Here is a 22133-nt window from a genome sequence, read left to right as displayed (position 1 = left end):
ATTACATAAAGGCGATTCAAGGTTTTCCTTCCCATCTAGTCTCGAGGACGGTTAGTATGTTACTAACAGCTCGTCTAGCATAAGAGGATATGGCAACGGCACGAAAGTCAGAATGCTGTCCCTGCATCTATTGTGAACACACAAACACACACACACACACACACACACACACACACACTGAACACCACGCCCCTACACACTGCATCTGTAACTCCATCTCTGCATATCATGGGTCACTTTTATTAAAAGCATCGTTACTACAGTTGGCAGCAATTTACATTTTATCTTACATGATAGCAGTTTTCAGAGAAAAAAATAAAAGGACATCACAACAAAGAAAAACATTTACAAAGTCCTGTCTGTAAACTTCAAGGCTAGTTTAGAGCTGAGGTAATGCTGTTTTAGCTTTGTGGCTAAAGTAACAAAGTCCTTTAATTTAAAAAAAAAAAAAAGGTACCTGATTCTCACTTCTCTCACTCTTTTATTAATTCTTCTATTTATTTTGTTTATACCAGTGCATCACAAGACCACAAGCCAATGGAACTGCAGTTGTCTGGCAAGAACCCTCCCAGTAGGTTAATTTTCCAAAGGGACCCTTCACATTCAACAGCTGCCTTATTATTGCTGCGCCTCGGGGTAGAGGCGTTCACACTAACGTGGAGATTGTCAGAGTGTATGGATGTGTGTGTGTGCGCGATGTGGGAACCCCATACAGTCAGAAAGGGACACGAATGAGCAAGTTATGATATGTATGGTAAATTTCATCTTGACCTTCACAGCAAAAGAATTAAAATTAAAAAAATTAAATATATAACTTCATACTTCCTTTGAGCAGCACCTCCTTCCGCTAGTGCCGCTCTGTTACAAATTGCTCTTTATTATAATACCAGCGGTACCCCCAAAACGCAGAGCATTATGTAAGTTTCCTTAAAAAGACATGATCGCCTCTCAGATTTCATTTTTCCTAGGGATAATAAATAATGCACTGCACAATACTTAATGACCAAGATACCTTCGGGCACACCTGCATAACGTGACTTGGACTTTTTTCTTTTCTTTTCTTTTCTTTCTTTCTTTCTTTCTTTCTTTTTTCTTTCTTTCTTTCGTTTTGCTACACTATGTTACAGAACAGCTTATAAAACTAGGTATGAACATTAACTGTGAGTGTAAACAGTAGGACTACCACCTGTCGACAGTTCTCAACACTTTCAGAGGAGCTGCTGCTGCTACTCGTCATTTCCGTTGTGGTCTATCTCATCCCCGCCTTCGAGGGAGTCCAGCTCTTCACCCTGTGCAATCTCGTCTTCCAAGATGGAGGACTCCGCAGTCTTGTCCAGGTTCTCCTCGGCATCGCTGCCTTCCAGGGTCTCTCCTTCTTTACAGGGGCCTCCCTCGGCCTTCTCAGCAGCCTTTTCTTCACTGGTACCCACGGCGGTGGTGTTCTGCAGTCCCGCCAGCGCTGGGAAGCCAGGCAGTGTCAATCCCCCCAGTCCTGGAGGTAGAAACATGGATGGGTAGAAGAGGCCTGGGGCCATGGTGGACAGGAGGAAAGGGTTGAAGGCCAGCGGGTTGGAGGGCAATGCAGCCGGGGCAGTAGCAGCACCAACAGATCCGTTTGCCGAGTCGGCAGCCGTAAGGGCGGCGTCTGTGCTTTTCTCCGAGTCTCGGTTCTCGTCTTCGTGCTCGGTTCCTTTCTCTCCCGCCTTGGAAGTGCCGTCCTCGGGCTCTCCTTGCGGAGCAGTAGTGGTGTTTCCAGTAGCAGCTGAGAGAGGGTTGTTCAGCAGCCCGCCCAGGCCGAACACGTTGGGCAGGCCTGCCATGCCTGGCAGCATCAGGGGCAGTACGGCAGCGGGGTTCTTCGTGTCGCCTCCGGCAGTGGCAGCTGTGGCCAGTCCTGGAGGGAAGCCCATGAGCCCTGCCAGCTGGAGGGACTGGAGGTTCTGGAGATTCTGCAGGCTCGTCAGGTCCATCCCAGCAAACAGGCTGTTCACTAACAGAGGGTTGATCCCTGAAGTAGAGGCCACAGCAGCGGCCGCAGCTGCTGCCCGGGCGATCTCGCTTTTGGGCCTCCGTCCTCTCCGGCTGGCTCCTTCTCCCCGCACCACAGGTCCAGTGAGAAGACGGTCAAACATGGACTCGGGGACAAAACCCTGGAGGACAGGGAAGGGCAGACAACAGCTGTAAAGACTGGTGAAGGGTATCTACTGTCAACGAGGGCCTTTGTGATGAGCTCCACACCACCATTCTAAATAGAAGAGCAACTGTTTCCATCGTAAAGGCTTAATGTGGGAAAGCTCGGGTTCTGGCTTTTACTATTGTTTTCACTTGCTGAGTTGCAGGGAAAAAAAAGTTCAAGGCTACTATTCCAAAACTGAGGCAAATGCCAAGGTAGTTGCAACCATAATTAAAGGATCAACACACCAGATAATGGCTGATTGACTGGTGTAATCAGTTCCTGGTGTGCCCGTGTGCATCCCGTGCCTCAAGCACAAATAACTTTCCATTTGTCAATTCACTGCCAACTAAGTATCTGTCAATTTGAAAAGGTTTTATACGGAACAAATATGATAAAATAGTGTCATGAAAGAGTTGCATAGACTCTAAGATATTCCATACATTGTGTGTATTGGGGACATCAAATGCAGATATTCCATACATTCTAAGATATTCCATACATTGTGTGTATTGGGGACATCAAATGCAGATGAGACTAAAACTAAACGTGTAACAATGTGGAAAATTAGACTCACATGTTAGTAAGTACCCCAGAAAAATGAGAGGTTACACCGAAACCTGCGTGTAAATGTTTACGGCAGCTTTACTAATGAGTTCACAAATGCGGCAATCCCAGAGGTCTTTCCGTGGGTGAAGAAACAACATGAGGTAGCCAAGCATGCAGTAGCATGCTGTGCAGCAGGAAAGAACAGACCCTGATGCCTATTCCACCCTGGGTGACTGGAACATACTCAGAGAAAGCCAATGTCAAGTTCCATAGTCCTACTTCCATATATTTTATCCAGATATTAGGGATGGAGACAAAGTCAGCAGTAGTCAGGGGTACCAAGGCGGGAATCACAAGTACAAGGACCCAACCACAGCAGACCAGGGAGGTGCCAGTTGATAAAAACGGTTCATTACAACACAACAGATAGAACTCTATACCAGGAGTCAGTTTTAACTGCATTATTCAACAAACAAAACCAACACGCATGCTATTAATTTGTCTTGAAAAGAAACGGATAATGATAAATGTTTATGCAGAATCGCTGTGTATTTTAAAACAGAGCTAATAATCTTCCTGCTCCCAACCAGTACACATCCCATCACCCAGATGATGTTAACTAGGCTCACCTGGAACACGTCCACCTCCAGGGCCGGGAGTGGGTATGTTTAAACCAGAGCTGACAAAACAGTTCATTTCCGATCAAGGCTATGTGTGCGTGTGTGTGTGTAAAATATTATGCACTGACTGTACGAAACAATGTGTGAAATGATGTAATACGACAATTCTTTCAAGCTAAGATTAAGTTACAACTTAATAATTAATAGCCAATGGGGAAATAAACAGGCACACAGTTTTAAGTTTATCTGTAGTACTTACAGACTGCTTGACTATATCAGTCCAGTCTGGAGCGACTGCAAACTCAGGGTTCTCCTCCAGCCATCTGGGCAGGTCCTTCATTGGAGGGGCCATGGCTCCACCCATCTGGGAAGACAAATTTGGTGAACATCTGAACACTACAGAAGCCTCGCTCCCTGCTCCCTCATCTCCCCCCTTCCAAACACACACAGGTTCTGGAAGAAATGCCAGTCTTGGTCCTCACCAGCTCCTCCCCGAAATTTACCTTCTTCCCATTCCGTTTGTTAACAACTGGGACCCTCTCCTCCCCGGTCAAAGTGTTTATATCCAATTTATTAGGATTCCGACATCTATGTCGTTTCTGTTTAGGTTTCTGAAACGAGGAAAACAGCGCATCTGCATTCTTCTGCAAGAGAAAAGTATGTATTTGGTTGTATTTAATAAGGTTAGATTTAGTACTGGCTCCTTCCTGCAATGCCTAGGAGAACAGGTTTCCAGGACTGTACAAGTTACAGCAGAAAACCGGGACACATGTGAACCTGGAGACATTCAAACGAAAGATGCAGGGTGAGCTAGCTGTCAAAGCTCCCTCAGATGAGAAGCAGTTAGGCAGACCTGGCGAGGCTTCACAAACCTCAAACTTTAATTCCAGCACCTGAGAGCAGAAGCAGGTGGAGCTCTCAGTTTGGAGCCAGCCTGGTCTATGGAGTGAGCCAAGAGAACCAGGGCTATGCAGAGAAACCCTGTTTTGGAAAAATGAAAACCAAACCAACCAACCAAGCAGACTGTGCAGTACTTACTGGTACATAACTGGGCATATCGACAGTGTAAGTAGGATGCAGCTTGAGCCAGTCAACCAAGTCCTTGTTTTTAGGAGCGTCTTCTCCCATCAGCCTTGTCCCGTCTTCAAGGTTTATCACAGGGATCCGTGTGTCAGGGTCCAGCTGTCCAGGAGAAGGAATGTTTCGTATTGGTGGGGTCTCTATATCTTCTTCAAAAGCTTTGGTCACCTCAGCATCCTCCTGCAGGAAGTGGCGAGCAGAGATCTAAATTGTTGCATGACGAGATTCTGAGAATGTTCTACCGCAGGAAAATACCCTCCCGGCCCAATAGATCTCTCATTGAAAAGGGAGCAGCTATCTGAAACAATGTCAGTTTTAGGATGACCTTCAAATTACAAGATGACACTTTTTGATTCCTCACGGGGTAGGAATAGTACTTCTGTAGAAAATTCAAGGTCTAAAGGGCCAAACAAGCCATTAGGACAACACCAGCGTGCTATACAGCAGCCTGAACTAGAGGTGTGTGAAAGGCAGGCTCACAGGGATCCTTGGATACAACTCCAACGGGCACCAGTTTATAAATAACTGACTTAACTTGGTTGGGAGAGCACCATTCTGTGTTAGGCAGGTGTGGAAGCACCGGAAATAACATTCTGCCACTGGTCCTTAAATGCTGTCTTTCCAACATCCAAACACCCATTTCTCCATCCCCAGGGCTCCCCTTCCCTCTGTATTATTACAACTTTCCTTATTCTAGGTTCCCACTCTCTTTAGTCTAACCTCCAGGCTGCTAGACCATAAATGAGTAATCTCTGCCTGATCCAAAAGCTGCCACTTGGCCACTCCCATAGCTAGGCTACTTCACTAACTGGCTCCGCGATGCCTTCGGGACACCCCATGAAGGTGTCTACATCTTCATAACCTCCTCGTTTGTATCCACCGGCAAAACTTCCATGTTTCAAGTCAGACACAAGAAATGCTCTCTTGCCCCGGTACTTCTTCTGCTCCAACAAGAGCTTCAAAACTTAATGACACACAACTACCTCCAGGAAAATTTCCTTATGGGTTCCCCAACCTCTTTCTTGCACCCTAACCCCTCTTTGGAGCATCGGGAGCATGTCTTGATCCCACCCAGCATACACACATAACTATGACACATCATTGAAGTTGGAACCCCTTACCCAAAACCCCTAAAACCACGACGTGTTGAAATTTGTATTTTTGAATATTTGTATATACATTATCAGACATTCTGGGGCTGGGATTCAAATCTAAACATTAATTCATTTCATGTATGTATGTATATATATATATATGTATGTATATATATATATGTGTGTGTGTATATATATATATATATCTTTACCACATACCCTTAAACAGTTTTTATGCAATTTTTTGGGGTGGTGGTGTTCCAAGACAGGATTTTATTTGGGTAGCCTTAGCTGTCCTTGGCTATCCTGGAACTAGCTCTGTAGACCAGGCTGGCTTGGAACTCACAGAGATCTTCCTGCCTCTGTCTCCTGAGAGCTGGGATTAAAAGTGTGCACTACCACTATCTGGGTTTACGCAGTATTTTTAATATAACTATGTTTTTAACTTTTTGCACTGACTCTACCTGTGCACTCATAATTAGTGTGCATGAGTGCGAATGCGCACACATATGCATGCTAATGTATGTGGAACTCAAAGGACAGCTCTGAGGAATGGCTTCTCTCCTTCCACCTTTATGCAGATCTGTTCCAGGATCACAATGACGTCAGTAGACTTGGATGGGAAGTGCCTTTACCCACGGAATCATTTTCCTTGCTCTGCAGCTATGATTTAACTGTGACCCTTCATGCAAAGTCAACTGTGAAATGCTAGCGTGTTTTGTTGGTGCCCATTTCTGCTATCTTATTCCAATACTGACTTTTCAAGGAATGCCTGCCACATCACTCAGTGCCTTACTCTTCAAATCACAGAACCAGCCGGCACTGGCGATGCCACAGGAGGCACCGTCTTCTGCAACAGCAGTGGGAGCTGGAGTGTGGACATGAACCTGTGTTCAGCACGCTTTACACTGCGATCTCCACATCTATGCCAGCCCTGCCTTCTCTCTGTATCTTATTCATAAGCAAACCTGATTTACAGAATCCAACAGTTAAAAAAGCCCTTAAAAATACATTTCTAACATCTACTAAGAGTTCCTGATGGGTAGTGGTGGCACACATTGTTAATGCTAATACTGGGATAGCAGAGGCAGGCAGATCTCTGAGCAAGGTCAGCCTATTCTATAGAGCAGGTTCCAGGACAGCCAGGGCTACAGAGAAAAACCCGTCTCTAATAAACAAAACAAAATACAACAAAAGAGTTCTCTCAGATATGAGCTGGCGTTGAAGTTAACTCTGAACCTGTGTGTATGGACAATTCCATTTACACCCCACGATGGGGTTAAAATGCCCATGATTGCTGTTGTCCTTTCCCACCTGCCTTTTCCTCCATTAAAATCATCAAGCCTCTCTCCAGGCTCAAGTAACCGGGGCTGGGCATTGTGGCGCAGGCCTTTAATCCTAGCACGCAGAGCAGCAGAAGCAGGCAATCTCTGTGTGAAGTCAGCCTGGGATACAGTGAGATGCTGATTTACAAAAGGGGGTGGTGGTGCAATGGTGGAGACGGAGGAAGAAAGCCAAGCCAGAAAAAAACAGGATCCCTTAATCTCAAACCATAGCTTTTTTAAAAAAAAAAAAAAAAACAAACAAAAACAAAAACTGCCCCACTGCCCATAGAAAGGCTCACGGTGCCTCAGCCCAACGTGGCTTTATTGATTACTTTCAAATCAATAGCTCAGAATGTAAAGCCCTCAGCCCCTCATGCAGCACACGTAATGGAGTTCTTCAGGTTGAAATCCTTGCTATCAGAGTCAGAGGTCCCATTTTGGGGTGATGTAGTTGAGGCAGTTTGGAGAGGAGGATTTATTAAACTGCCTTTTATATCCTAATTAAAAATCCACTGACCTGTCCTCCCACCAGCAATGATGTGTCTTGGACTTCTAAGACCACAGTTACAGGGAGTGAGAGAGCACTCCAAGCCACTAGCTAGGCACGTGACGGCCTGCCACTAAGCGCTTACGCTGGTCTAGCGGATGTCAGCCCCAGCACCAGTGTTACTGAGAGCAGAAACTTTGCCTCCTCAGGAATTCAGAGATAACAAGTGTGTGCTCAGAAAAACGTGTTTCTGTTTGATGCTAATCTTTCTAGAGCAGCTCTATGTCAGAACCTCGGGAAGAATCACTCCTCTGCTGCCCTTGGCTCGGGCTGAGTGATCGGCACCAGGATCAACTATAGCTCCGTCCACTGTAGTTCTGATTCCCTGGTGGAAGAAGCCAGCTCCGGTGTGATGTTGCTGAGAGAGGTGGGGTCAGCAGCCCAGGGCTGGCTCTCGAGAGGAGTAGACATAGTGGGGGACAAGGCCCAACTTACTGAACTGAACGCTGTCCGTTTGTGGCTCGTGAAAAAAAGGTCGAGGCCCTCCACATTTTTCCTCCTGCCCCGCCTCCTCTTCATGGGAGGCTCTCCATCCACCAGGGAGCCATTGAGCAGATGCCTGGTGGGGGTGCGCGAAAGGCCGGCCTGCAGCAGTTCCATCTGGGTCTTAAAGGCATCGGACACTGGCGTAGACGCGGTAGGCAAGATAAACTTTGAAGTAAGAGATGAAAACTTTGAGGTAGAACTTGTTGCCTCCCTTGAGGCCTTTGATAAGTCCACAACTTTTTCTTGTCCGTTTTCTGAGACCACCTGAGACTCTCGAAGCTGGGCAACCATCTCCATAAGATTTCGCCTCTTGGCAGCTCTTTCGGCCTCTATTTCGACTTTTCTCCTTCGCCGCCGCCGCTGGCGAGGAACGGACAGATTAAGGGCGTCATCCTATGGAAAGATGCCAACAGAACAGAGGTGTAGTAAGCCGAACCTTCATCTGCGATAGGGGCTGGCACTAGAAAACTGAGAGCACCGGAGAACTGAACATTCTATACTGGTGGCCACAGATATGGAAACAGTCATCACTTCATTTTCAAGTCTGGCCCATCAGCCGAATGCGGTGATGAGTGTCTGGGACTTCAGCTACTTAAGAGCCTGCCAATATGGGCAACACAGTTACAGAGATACACAAAACCAAGTCATGTTCGTGGGCAAGGCTCCCAAATCAGTTAAAACCCACAGAGTCCCCTAATACGAAAGAAAACTGTGGTGGCCTACCTTGGACAACTGAGGAGACGTGGTGATGTCCTCACTCCCGCTGATGCTGGCCTGGCTGACCATGGAGAGCTCGGCCAAACTCCTCTTCTGCAAGGGACTGTCCATGGTGGAGGGTGTGTAACCAGGGACGAGGCCCTGGAAGTCAAACATCTGGCGCCGGTTGACTGGCCATTTGCCTTTGAGTACGGCTTCACAGATGTTGTCTAATCGGTTTATCATTACTCTGTCCTGGAGGGGGAAGAGGTTCAGAGCATTCGTAACAAAGACCTAGTAAAAACTCCTGGGTAAATTCACCCACCAAGATACAGAATAGCAGAGAATAAAGAAGCTGGAGAAGCAGCAAACCAGCAAACCCATCAGAGCAACGTGGTTCTGATAGGCTGCTCTGACTGTGCTAATGAAGAAAAGGGACCATTTTCAGCTCCGCACACTGAACGCCACTGAACGGGCCGCACAGCGAGTAAACAGCACCTTCAAAACAACCTCAAATCGTGACTCACTCAGGCTTCAAGAACCTCAGCGGGTGACAATGGAGCCTCTCACTTAGCATTTTAGTGGTCAGGCCCTTCAGATCCACAGGCCAGAGTGCAGTGTGTCCCAGGAAGGGGGACATCATTAGCGTCACTATTAATAAAGTTCAGCATTATGAAGTGGGCACCAACCTAGGAACACCTAATGAATGTCAATCTGGATTCCCTACCTATTATCGCTCCAAATTTCATTGAAGCGTGCACATTAGAATTTTCTAATTACAGCTCCTTAGACCAAGTTTCCACAGACTAATAGTGCCTGTGACTATAAACCTTTTGCTGAGCTGAGAAACTCCCCTCTAGACTCAAGGTGGGAAATTATAACCAGGAACTAAGAGGACAGAGAACTGAAGGAAAAAGAAATCTTGACAGCACACCCTTCCGACAAAAATGTCACCTCCTTAAGCCACATTAACACCAACGAAGACTAGCTGGGATGATGACCTCAGGCCTATGGTGTGCGTGCGGTACTGCCTAAACTAGACAGCCCCTGCTGCGGCATCTATGATGACACTTCCTGCCCTGAGAAACACAGACCCAAATGGCACAGAGAACATTTTAGAGAATTACGTTTCCTGACCAAAGACCAATTTTCCTTTGCCTTGAATTATATCTACATCTGGGATGAGTTTACAATGATTGGGAGCAAAGGGGTCCGCTGCCACCCCTTCTCCCGACTTAAGCACATGGTGGGTTTTCAAACACATTATTTCAAATCAAAAGGCTTTACTTAATCTTTACAAAGAACATGATTTCAAGGCTGCGTACTTTTTGTTTTCTCAAATCTATTAAGAAACCATAGCTTCTATGAGACAACACGACAGCCTGAAGAGCCAGCTCCAAGGAACGGTGAGGATCAATGGTTTCTATTCTACAACACAAGCTTTTTCATCTTATCACAGAAATACTCCAAACGCTTCTTCATTTCGGTTCTCCCCAGCCATTCTTTAAAATAAAGAGAAATTCTGTATGCTCGACAATGTTTACCTCGAATTACTTGAAAAAAATTAAGCTACACAGATTTTCTTTCTGTTCTTTTGTTCAGCCAACAAAACAATCAGAGTAACAAAATGCTGCCAACCTTGGGCCAGAACGAGAAGGCAAAAGTTCGCTCGTGAAGGAGCTGAGCCACAGAAGGGTCTCCGTCTTCCATGTAGAATCCATCTCGGGTCTCGTCCCTCGCAGTGCTCATGGAAGCATTGCTTTCTTCATCAAAATTCTTCCCTCTGGAGACAGCTCCTGCTGAGAAATGAGTGTTATGTGCAGCACTCGCGGCCAGAACGCGCTGAAGCCCACGCTTAGAAAGGATGGGGTTGAAAACAGGAATACCGCCCAGTCCCATTTTATTGAGTGCCTACTACACATCCAGAAAGACATGGGGTGCTTTTCACATCTGTGTTGTCTAAGGCTTACCAATAGCCCATTAGTGTAGATGGTGCTCCTAGCTTGTCGGTGAAGAAGCTACGGAAATCTTTTCTTTGTGGTCAAAGACACGGGGTCTCATGTAGCCCAAGAAGTCCTAGACTCACTATACAGCTGAGGCTGGGCTTGAACTTGTGAGCCTCCCATTTCCCTACTTCCAGGTGCTAAAATTATGAGCCAAGTAAATGGTATAGGAGTTGAAGGCTAACCATGCTTCTAACCCAAGGGCTGTGACACGGGACAAGGCCACAACGACAGCGAGGTCCATCATGGTGCCCTGTTCCTGCTTTCTGCTGTTACAGTAGTCTGTAACATGGAAAATGTGGACTTGACCAATCACCATTGATTTTGAAATAATTAATATTTGCTCTCCCCTCACACTCATTTGTCTGAACTTACCACTACACAGGGTTCTTAGCACACCCACCCATGAAGTTAACCTGTGCCTATAAACCAGAATTGACTGATCTGTGCACAGCCGCTCTGAGTGCACGCTTAGAAATGGGTTTGTAGGTGTAAAGTACCAGGACAACACATGCAACCATAAGCGGGACTATTCCTTCACAGAAGAGCACAGGCGCCTTGTGTACTTCTGGATATCAGTATGGGGACTCCACCTCCAAAGGTCAAACAAAAGTGCAGGCCACTACGCCTTGCCACCCATGACTTTTAAACAATAAAGCGCCTGAAGCACTGGCATGGTAGTGCACGCCTTTACGTCTTTAACCCCAGTCCCCTGGAGGCAGAAGCAGGTGGATTTCTGTGAGTCTTAGGCCGGCCAGAGCTACAGAGTGAGATCTTGGATTTCACAGCAAGGCTGTGCTCCACCGTAAACTCCAGTGGGATCAGGAGCCAGGCATTACCTTCGGGCTGCGACGACTCCTCTGACTTGTCGTCGTCCTCCAGCTTCTCTTCCTCATCCTCTTCTGAGCCTTTCTCCGAGACGGACTTGGACCCAGGCTCTGCACTGCCCTCTACCCCTTTGAGTTCGCTCTTCAGAGGGTTGCCCTCGGTCTCACAGTCCTGCTTGCTCTCCTTGGCCCCACCACCAGCTTCTTCTTCCCCCTCTTTCCCACCCGACCTCTCTCTAGCCGGTGAGTGTTCAGCTTCCTCTGCCTTGGCCTCGGCCTGCTCAGTTACCTTCTCTTCGTGAGCATGAGCCGAGGAAACGCCTTGAGGAGTCTGGCCAAAGCCCACGGCCAGAGCGTTCAAGGAAGAGACGGTCCCGGCCCCACGGTTCTGAGCAAAGCTTTTGTGTGCATCAAGGAAGGACAACTCGGGGTCGTTGAGGATGTGGTAGTCGGTCCGGCTGACCCCGTGCTTAGCAGCGCCCACCAGCAGGTCCCTGTCATGCCGTCCACATTCCCACCACTCAGGCAGGTCCAGGCTGGGCTGGCAGAGCTTCAGCCTGTCACTCAGCTGTGGGTGGTGGAGGACTTGCTCTCGGATCTTGCGCAGCAGCTCTATGCGGTACAGGGTCCTCGATGCTCGTTCCTCAGTGATGGGCTCGATGAGGGAGGCCAGGTCAGGTGGCTCTGTAACATGAAGCATGCTGGTTATCTGGGCAGGCCCCGGGCCCACCCGCGCCTGCTTGCATGGCCCTGACCACCTAGTGCACAGTGTGGTTCCTCATTCATGTACCTACCGTCCTCGGGCTTGGAGGGCATCCGACACACCCGCCTGCACATGGCCACAAAACAGCTGAAGTACTTCTCCAAGCTCTCGTCAGATTTTTTGTCCAGCCTGGCAAAGGCGCGGAACTGGTTCCAGTCAAACTGCTGCTTTACAGGGTCGAAAACAACCCCAAAAGTGGACACCACACGGTAAAAATCAGCTTCTTCTCTTCTCGTCCACCTGTGGGAAAGGAGACTTGGCTCACACCATGCGTGAGGAGGTGGGCATACAGGACACTTTTTTTTTTCTCTGCCCCCCGAGCATGTTCCCGGGACTTATTTAGGGTTGAGGGACAGACACCTTCCAGGCACGAGACTTTTCTTTGGTGCCACTGTCTGGTGTGATCACTGCTTCTCGTGGGCTGAGTAGAGAAGGGCAGGCACCAGGGCTGGGGGTGGGGCTGCACCACAGGGGAGGTGCAGGACTCACTTTTGCCTCTTCTCAGATATAATAGCTTCCCTTTCCGCCTCCAGAGCTCGCACTTCCTCCCGAGGCCTCCGTCTACGCCGGTCTGTCTTCATTAGGGCCTCCTGCCTCATTTGTTGCCTTTTATAGCTGCGCTGATAGGCAGTAATGAGCCGGCGCAAGCGTGTAGTCAGGGTTGACGTGTTCGGCCAGTAGAGTTGACCTAACTCAGCATTGCTCTCGCTGTGCTTGCCTGGGGAAGTGAGAGAAAGAGTTTGAAACGTGCCCTGCATTCTCACAACACAGACAACTTCCCAACAGCAACAGACGACTCCTTCGCCTTCTGAGGGCAGGGTGGGACAGGCCAACCTGGCACCCTCAGGTTTTAAAACATAAACAGTAACGGTTATGAAGAATTTGTGAACTATTTACTTTTAACTCCTTCAAGGGAGGGGCAAAAGTTTATCAGTCTTACACATAGAAAACCAGTCTCTCCTATAAATGTACTTATAATGGTAATCTCGAACATAACAAGCATGTAATTATTGCCTAATCATTTTACACCGGGTAGAAAGTCAACAGTCCACACAAATATTTCAAATGAAAACAAACGCCCTTCTCTCAATACAAATGTTTTAAAGACTTTATGTTTTTCCACCAAACAAGGACTATAAGCAGGTTAATCATCTTAATTAAAAAGTTCTATCCATGAAATTTAATGTAGTGAAGCCATAAATAAGAATCAAAATGATTCCCAAGGGAAGGGTCCACACGGAAGATCACCCGGGAAGATACAATCATCACACACGGCACACGATCCTGCTGCTCGAATGCCCGGTGCACTTTCCCTGCCCTACAGCTGCCTGGGGGCCTCACCTGTGCTGTGCATTTCCAGGGACTCCTCCTTATCCTCTGGGGGAGAATTTGCAAACTCCTTGAAAGCAATGCAAGAAACAGAGATATTTTCAACGGGGGTTTGATTTTATTTTCTCTCTTAATCTATTAAGTTTAGCAAGTCCTATCTGGGCATATCATGTGTTACTGGCACAGTAAAGTCAATACACTCAAGGTCTTACATCTATTTCATCTTTGAATGGCACTCTGGTTGGCTTATATTCTGGATCTTCATCTTCTCTATCAAATTCTCCACTGTGAAAAATTTAAAAAAACAATTGTTTAAATCACATCAGTGAGTAAGGAGGTGAGAGGGAAAAGTATCAATCAACCTAATAACTACTTTTAAGACCCAATATTGCTTTTAAGTGTTATAGCTATTATTTTGTTTAAAACGATTATTACAGTATATGGATAGGATCTACCAGTAGACTTCAAGTTGAGCGCATATTGAATCAGAAGAACTAACCCTGCCAATAGATGTGATACTGACATAAAGTTTATTAAAATGTTAGAATGTCCTTCTTACCCGTCACCGCCATCTGCTAGCATGTCTGTCCCTCTTTGCTCGGCAGCGATGGCCTTGGCGTCAGGCATACCAACTCGTTCCAGGAAGCACAGTGCAGGGTCAGCTCGCATGGAATTGTACTTCTCATAGCCTGGACCGTGCCCACCAGCCCACAGAGGACACACATAGAAACAAAGGAAGACCCTGTCACTGTCAAAAATCACAGCCCTGCCATAACACAGCCATTCATTTCCCAGAAACACAGACCATCATCGATGTTGAGCTAAGCAGACCACGTAGCAGAGTGTCCTAGAGAATGCTCATTCTAGGGAAGCCTTTGTGGGCCAACTTACACTTTGGAGAAGCTATGAGAATGACCACAAATACAAACAGAAAAGGGATCAGGGTAACTGCAGGATGCCAGAAGATTTCTGACCCTATTTTCCCCCAACATCTAATTTTGCTTGACATTTAAAAGGCTTCATAACGTTTCTTCATGACCTCGGCAGGGGTTCTCCAGGTCTACTCCCCACCCCCACGACTGCGTCTGGTCCTGCAGGAGCTCACATGGCTGGCTGAAAAACCCCCATATATGTAAGGCCAGCGAACCTGTCTCATTAGGTTTGGGATGATGCACGTCAGTAAGAGGACCCTGCTCCCTTCATGGCTTTCAAACTGCAATTTGCTTTTTGACTGCCCAAGTTGACTAGATGGAAGATGGCAGATCCCAACAGTGCGCTGCGGGAAAATGATTCTGAGGCCGAGCTCGGAGAACACGGCTGGAGAACACGGGCAGAACGGCACAATTCAATTAGGATGTGTACGACAACACACCGCTCCTAACTGCTGTAGAGCCGCAAGCCAAACTGTAATCATGAAAGGTTTTATAAGCCATCATTCTCCCCTTTAGTCAGGCTGGGCTGCTGAGAATACCTCCACGACCTCGGGAGAATTGGGATTATAATCAGGAACCTCTCACTGTATATATCATGCCAGTTCTGCATCCCCAGCCTTTCAAAGTTAACAAGGCTGCATCCCACTCGGGGGAGCGGTGAGTCCTCGGCACTGACATTTGTGAGATATTGCTTGGAACAAAGCCCAGGAGGCACTTGTACAGATTAATAGCAGAGGTTAAGCCCACGTCCACTCTGACACTGGCTGGCGGAGTTAGCGAGGGGAAGCCGTTCTGGAAGCAAAGTTTCGGGAAAGCGATGGTACAACTTGGCTATTACTAAAACAAATATGGTTTCTGTTTACAGCCAAGAAAGAAATGTTTTCTTCTCAAATGCTCAACAAACATTCAAAAACAGCATCTGATATTTACAGTTCATATTAGGTTTTTTAGTGCAGAAGAATGGAGGACGCCAAGAGTCCTTTGGAACGATCCTCATTAATATTATGACTTTGGAAAAAGAGTATGCAAAGAGTTCTAAATAAAGATGAAGCCGCACAGTCAAGATGCATTCAAACAGAGACACCCCTTACCATGTTTGAACACTCCGATTAGCAGGGATTTGTCTGCTTCCTTATCCCACCAATCTGCAGGAACTTCAGCATGGAAAGGCTCAGGGATCCACACGTCTGCTTCACTGGAGAGACAAGCGTTCAAGCACGTTCTAAACCTGAGCCCTGGAAATGAACCCTAGTCCCGTGTGGTGGTGAAGACACCCTCATGTGCCCTCTCTTTCACAGTAACCGTCCCACATGGTGGGGAAGAATTGGCAAAGGTGAAACCAAAGGGGTCAGTGGCTCGCAGTGAGCCTCATCGTGTGGTTTCCCACCTCAGACCAGCGGTCCCCATGTCTCACCCTCTCACACGCAGGCACACACAAACGTCCCTGTGTTTTCGTCACATCCCAAGCCCGGGGGACAGACAATTGCATTAGAGACACAAAAAAGAGAGGTGGGTTCCCGAGGCTGTGAGGGTTCTAAACACAAGCCACGGAGTTTCCCATCCTCCTGGGTGAGCCTGTGGAGGGCCCGGAGCAAAGGAGCAGTCGCACTAACCTAGAGTCAGCACCCTCGAGGATCTTATCTGCCTGGTCGCCTATCACTTCTTGTCTTAGGTAGTACAGCATGCGGACACGCAGCAGGACCCTGGAGAGGAAGACAGAGGGGGGAAAAAGTTCTTAACTTCAGTGCTGTTTGCCAACAGTGGCTCTTGGCAGCTGCTGCTGTTCATCCATCATCCTGCCAAGGCTGATTAGCCATGCTGTATGGTAGGCTTGAAGCGTGACAGATGGTGGCACATAATCACCTCTGTGTGGTGCTTTCTGCTGGCTTCCAACAGGCCTGCCTGGCAACCGCTCATGCTGCACAGAGAGGGAGCGGGCTCGGCCCGGCCCAGGCGCACTTCATTTTGTCTTACCTAGTGCAGCTTGTGGAGTTTAGACACGTACCCTACCACTGCCTCTCAAGTATTGAAGCAAGTTTGTAAACAAGCGAGCAGATGGCTTTCAGTAACTGTTCTGCTTCATTATCTCATAAAATTTCCTCAGCTGCTGCCTTAATACCATTTTTGGAAGCACATCAGAAGTTGCAGGAATAAACGAGATATAAAATCTGGTTTTACTACCTTACAATAAACCCTCAATATGGAATGTCAGGTTTTTCAGATTACACAACTTTGCTTCCGAGGAAGGAAGATGGCGAGGGGGTGGGCAGCAGGTGGGTCCTTGCCCTACTCAGGGAATATTAAACATTTCTACTACTTCTCACTCATATTATCCGGGGCCCCAAGCTGTGGTTTAAAAATAATAAACACTACCAGATTCAAATGTACCTAACTCATTGATACTCATTTTTAATGAATCGGCATTAAAAACCCTTGACATTGTCAGGGCACCAGGTTTTCCATCTTGCTTGTGTTTCATGGCTACAACGTGATTTTTTGTTTTTAACTAACACTCACCTGGTGTATCTCATAGGCCAGCTCACTACTCGAAACTCGGTCCTCAACTAGACAGCCCTCACGTGCATGTGGGGTTGACACCTAAAGACGACCCTCTGGGTGAAGGTATTTTCTTCCAGTGTAATTTCCCTGGCTGAATAAGCCTGTCACACATTTGCATAACACCCCTGAACCACCGTTTCTCATTTACACACTGGCTCATTCGGCCTTCGTAATCACCCTGTGATGAAGTGGGCTAGTTCTCATTTCCACACCACAGATGTAAACACTGTCGGTAACGGAGGAAGAGCTCGAAACTCAAGGTCACAGAGGCACCTCAAGCTCAAGCTCTCAGAACTGGTTCTCCCAAGATGTGGGAACTTGCCTCTACAGCATCAAAATGACAAGGAGGGAGGGGAGGTTTTACTGCAACAGATTACTCCTGACCAGGCATCAGTAGACATGCTGTGAGCGCCTACCCAGAGTATACTCGCAGCCAGCACTGGTTTGGGATGGGCTGCAAGGTTGCATATATCCAACTGTATGCCAGGATAAGCAATTGCTTTGGGGAATGATTTTTTTTTTTTTAATTTTTCTACTTTCTTTCTCTTGTCAATGTGTAACATCAAATACTGACTTCGCCATACTGAACCAATAAGAAAAAAGCAACGCCGTGGTTAGCAGTGCTTCCCTTTGGTTAAAGAGTCTCCAGGCGTGTCTTCTCACACTGGATGCTCGGAAGGGTAGTTCCATCGGAAACCCCCTCTACCTGTGGCTTGACTCTTCGCTTGGCTCGCAGCAGGGAGCCTAACACTTATTTTTCCTTTTAGTAGGAAACACAGACTTCCACTTTGGGGTTAGTAGTGTGGAGCATTCTATGAACTGATGTGAGCATCTCCTTCTTGCTCCAGAAGGAAAGCAGGAGGAAAAGGGATGGCTAGGACACAGCTCCCAAGCTCAAGGAGGTCATTCTGTGACGGACAGACATAGAGGCTAACAAACCCCCGGCTTTGCCCACATGTTTTCACACGTCCTGCTGGTGAGCACAGCCCGAGGCCCAGGACTGCACACAGGACTTCATAACTAGTCCCCTTGGCTCTGTCACCTGTCTGCTCCCCCAATCTGCAACTCAGTTATTTTCCTAGGATGCCCTTCAACTGGGTCTTATTTTCTACCTACCACCAATACGTCCTCAATGTTGACAAGACTTGGCATGGCCTATAGGCAAAGGACAATAGGACACTCTCTCCCCTTCAGGGGAAAGCTAGACTGTGTCAACAGCGTTCTTCTGACACTGAGTGAAAGATATGAAGAACCCCAACTTCATCACATGTGCTAACTGGGGAGGGCTCCCCATGGAAGACTATTACTGAAGGAGAACAGAAATCAAACACCACCACAGCCACACTGGCGTCTGGGAAAAGGAGCCATTATCTCACAGGGAACCATTTAACTTCCTGTTTGAATCCAGAACTCAGAAGGGAGCTAACCCGAAGTCATAGACATTTTTGGAGAGGTATGATGATTGCGTGACAATTTTAGCAAGAAACACCATGCTACAACAGGAACAAGTTTCAGAGACATCAAAGGCTTTGAAAGACCACTGGGAACCTTTCAAGAGCCCCTCGGTGAAGAGGTTGACTTGGTGACAGGAAGAGTGTCACCAAATCCCACTCTGCTCTAAACTGAGAACCCTTAGGTAAGTTACTCCGGCTGGAGACCTGCCTCTTTGTTAAGTGGGGACAAAACAGAAGATCTGCCAAGAAGAGATGTGGGTGCCAGCAGTAGCTACTCAGGGGGCTGAGGCAGGAGGAACTCTGTGAGTTTGAGCCATCTGGGTCTACACAGCAAGAGTGATGTAACTAAAGTAAAAGCACTATGTAAATTCCCCAGTCAGTGACAGGGTGGAGTCATAAGAGATGAACCGCAACTGTCTGTCTACATATTACCCCCAAACTGCTATGCGATCCCATGGTAACACCACTTATGGCAGGTAAATGCAGACACAATGCAAATGCCCATCGCTGGATAAACAGAGTGTGACAAACACATAGTATTCGTGGTCAAAAGGATCCCGACGTGACCGACAATATGGATGGATCTCAATCACTACAACACAAGACACTGCCGGGTACAGGGGATAAACACTGGGTCATCACCACCCTCAAAGCAGCTAGCCTAGGCTGCCGGGCTCTGGAGGCAGGGGAGGAGGGGCTCTTGCTTAAGAGGGTACGGAGTGCCTGTGGGGACTGATGATGCAGTGTCTGACCTAGGTGGTGGTGATGAGTTCCAGGCACCATGGACACCACCCACTGCTCACTCACAGAGGGGCACAAGTGGCGCATGTACGCGCTTCCTCTCCACATGCACTTGGCATGCTTGCCTGCCTCTGCTTGGTACCTACTTGTTGCAGTGGTGCTTCAGGTGCTTCTTGTAGCTGTCCTCCTGGAACAGGGCGTCTGGGTTGCAGCTCGCCAGCCAGTCAGCATCCTGCACTACCGGCTGCGTACTCTGGGCCTTTACCTTCTTCCCCTTCCGGCCCCTTGGCACAGGGGCCGACAGACCTAGAAGTACCAGGGTCACAGTCACGGAGGCCTTGGCATTGGGCAGTATCGTGTCAGGGGCAGGTGGGAAAACGGTCTACGCTGCCACCCATCACCAAATGGTGGTGTTTCTGGTAGCGTTTTGTGACCCAGAAGCACAAAGAACACAAGACCAACCTACCGGAATGATTGAGCAGGGCTCGAGTTTGGCCGTCGGCTGTCGGCGTGATCAGGTCCCAGATAAAGCTCTTGATGTTCTCGTCCCCGCGGTAGTGATTGAGACAGTACACCAGGATGGCTCTGCAGATGGTTTCTACGTCTTGCTCAGTGAGCTGACGTTTGTAGCGTCCATGGGACAAGATGTCTGTCCAGCGGCCCCAGCTGGAAAGCAAAGAGGCAGCATGCAGATAGTCTGGTTGTAGTGACCTCACCCTGACAGCCCCCCCTCCCCCCCATGTACTGGGAAATCCTCGACCCACACCAGCATCAGTAACCTCTGACGACAGGAAAGAAATGCAGGTACGGGCATAAAACACCTCCTTAGAGCAGAAACCACAAAGCCAGGAATTGTGTGGCCACCGAGACACCTATGTGTCTAATGGCTTTCCTAGGCTGTTGGTGACTACGGCTGTCATTTTTAGGAAACGCAGGCAATCTGAGGAACTGGAAATTATCACACTGTGCTTCCTTCAACTCTGATTTATACGGTGACCAACCGTTTAAACTGAAAGATGGCTTGAAGTAGGATGCGTACTAGAAATCAAAGCTACAACCCACCACAAACAGACGCCACATCAACGAGTCGAAAGTTAGAAGTCCCGTGGCTCCCTTTCAACAGGGAGTGGTCACTTCCTACCCACAGAGAAAGGGCAGGTGGAAGGACTGAGCCACGGGACAAACACACATGGCGCCACCATCACACACAGCGGCCACACTGTTTTGTCTTGGAAATACTTGCTACACACAAAAAAAACAGGTGTAGGACGCAGAGTCTGCTGAGCTGTGCTTCCTCAGGGCGGAGCCTCTCCACTGCCCTCTGCAATAACTTAGAGTAGCGCTTTGGGAACAGAGAGACCACCCTCTGCCAGGGCCTGCCTCTCCCCAAGAGGCCATTCTTCCTGGCAGTCTTGACCTTCCTCAAACCCATTCCCAAGGCCACCACTCAGCTCCAGGCCTTGCACTTGCTTCTCCTTCCCTTCCTCGTGTCTGGTGCTTGATTGATGCTCGCCAGGGACAGAGTCTCTCTGCGACTCCTCCCAGCAGAGAAGCAGGAGCATGGTACCTATGCTATGTCCTACGGCTGAGCTTCTGTGGTTTCTGTCACATCATCTTAGCATACTGCCATTTCTGCTTGCTCGCCTTCCGCCTTGGGCTGTATCTGCCTTGCGCACAGTGGTGGTCCTGGTGCCCGAGAGGATCCTAGCCCAGTGCCCAGCACGCAGTGGTTATTTAATCCCCAGCAGTAAGAGTAGGACGAGGAGGGGACCTGACTGACAGACGAAATGCCCTGAGCATCCTTCTTAGAACTAGGCGTTATTAGTATGTTCTAGTCCTAATGTTCCCAACAAAATTCCAACTATGATCACCAGGCTGAAACAAGGACGCAGGGTCAGGGAGCAAAGGGCTGAGGCTAGGGGAGTGTCTGTTCTACACAGAGGCAGGAGAGCTGCCTAGTGGGCACAGATTAGTGCCAAGTTCCTGAGGTAGAGGATAGGCCTCGAATGGCATTGGTGTATCCCACACTAACATCTGTGCAGCGCTGTGCCTCTGTGCTACTGCCTCGTGCACCAAGGAGACACTGGAAGAGCTGCTGTCCTCAGAGAAATGCTGACTGGTGTGGCGGACTTCTCGACCGGAGAGAAAGAACAACCCCCACATCAGGATTCCACTCAGATCACGCTTTACTGGAGTGTCCTTGATTGATGGGGAGCATGAAACAAAAGGGGCAGGAAACGAGGGGCAGGAAGGGAAGGGCAGGGAGAGCATGAAGCGAAGGGGCGAAGGGCACTGAGGCAGCAGCTTAAATAGGGAATTGGCACACGGGTCGCCCTGTGATTGGCTGCCACCATCAGCTGACACTAGACCGCATCGGGATAGGCTCAAGGATCCTCATCCACCGCGCATGCGGGAAGCGGGGGACACGCAGCTCTCAAAGGCATAGGCAAATATGGAGTTGTTTATTTCCAACAAGACAGGATGTCTGCGCCATCTTGTAATGGCGATCCCGTCCAGCTCTCTACAGACTGGGATTCCATCAAGACAGACACTGGCATGATGAGACAGCAGGCCAGAGCGCTAAGCAGGCAGCTGTGAGGAGAGCTGCAAGGGAAGCAGGCTGGTTAAATCTGGGGGTGGAGCCCCCAGGGCCCCTAGGCAGAACAGCCTGTGTACAGGCAGAAACTTGAAGGGCATGAGCAATTGGGTGTGAGTGGAAGCAAAGTTCCCAAACGGAGCTCGGACTACCCGTGAGACAGCATCCACATGGCAGACAACCTTGCAAGCCTCAGACACGTGCCTCTCCCTGCTCTGCATGAGCACTGATCCGCTGGGAGACATGCCCACAGGCGGGACAGCATTGAATCGGTGGAAAGACACTTCGGCGGGCATTTCTATTTTAGGGGCGTCAATCTGAGAGTAAACGCGTATCTACTGATTCAGGATTTACTGAGT

General features: G+C 48.3%; 1 protein-coding gene across 3 annotated transcripts in view; it reads right to left on the bottom strand.

Moving 5' to 3' along the window:
• Positions 1 to 220: 220 nt before the first annotated feature.
• Chd7 (chromodomain helicase DNA binding protein 7) overlaps positions 221 to 22133 on the bottom strand; it is a 177109-nt gene continuing 155196 nt past the window's right edge. Inside the window, exons 22-38 of one of the 3 annotated variants that reach the window (XM_041656745.1) lie at positions 19645 to 19844; positions 19325 to 19484; positions 16038 to 16127; positions 15516 to 15619; positions 14052 to 14181; positions 13705 to 13777; positions 13505 to 13562; positions 12653 to 12881; positions 12195 to 12403; positions 11413 to 12084; positions 10209 to 10369; positions 8598 to 8825; positions 7824 to 8267; positions 4381 to 4602; positions 3846 to 3953; positions 3602 to 3706; positions 221 to 2150 (exon numbers count right to left, since the gene is read on the bottom strand). In XM_041656745.1, coding sequence (XP_041512679.1) covers positions 1227 to 2150; positions 3602 to 3706; positions 3846 to 3953; positions 4381 to 4602; positions 7824 to 8267; positions 8598 to 8825; positions 10209 to 10369; positions 11413 to 12084; positions 12195 to 12403; positions 12653 to 12881; positions 13505 to 13562; positions 13705 to 13777; positions 14052 to 14181; positions 15516 to 15619; positions 16038 to 16127; positions 19325 to 19484; positions 19645 to 19844 — 4117 coding nt within the window. In that variant the 3' untranslated portion in view covers positions 221 to 1226. Of the gene's footprint in view, positions 2151 to 3601; positions 3707 to 3845; positions 3987 to 4380; positions 4603 to 7823; positions 8268 to 8597; positions 8826 to 10208; positions 10370 to 11412; positions 12085 to 12194; positions 12404 to 12652; positions 12882 to 13504; positions 13563 to 13704; positions 13778 to 14051; positions 14182 to 15515; positions 15620 to 16037; positions 16128 to 19324; positions 19485 to 19644; positions 19845 to 22133 lie in introns of all 3 variants that reach the window. The other 2 variants (XM_041656743.1, XM_041656744.1) reach the window with 2 other exon arrangements.

Source organism: Microtus oregoni, unplaced genomic scaffold (assembly GCF_018167655.1).
Source record: "Microtus oregoni isolate MIOR12 unplaced genomic scaffold, Mior012 000008F_ref0000371, whole genome shotgun sequence".
Classification (NCBI taxonomy): domain Eukaryota; kingdom Metazoa; phylum Chordata; class Mammalia; order Rodentia; family Cricetidae; genus Microtus; species Microtus oregoni.
This window is presented reverse-complemented; position numbering and strand designations above follow the sequence as displayed.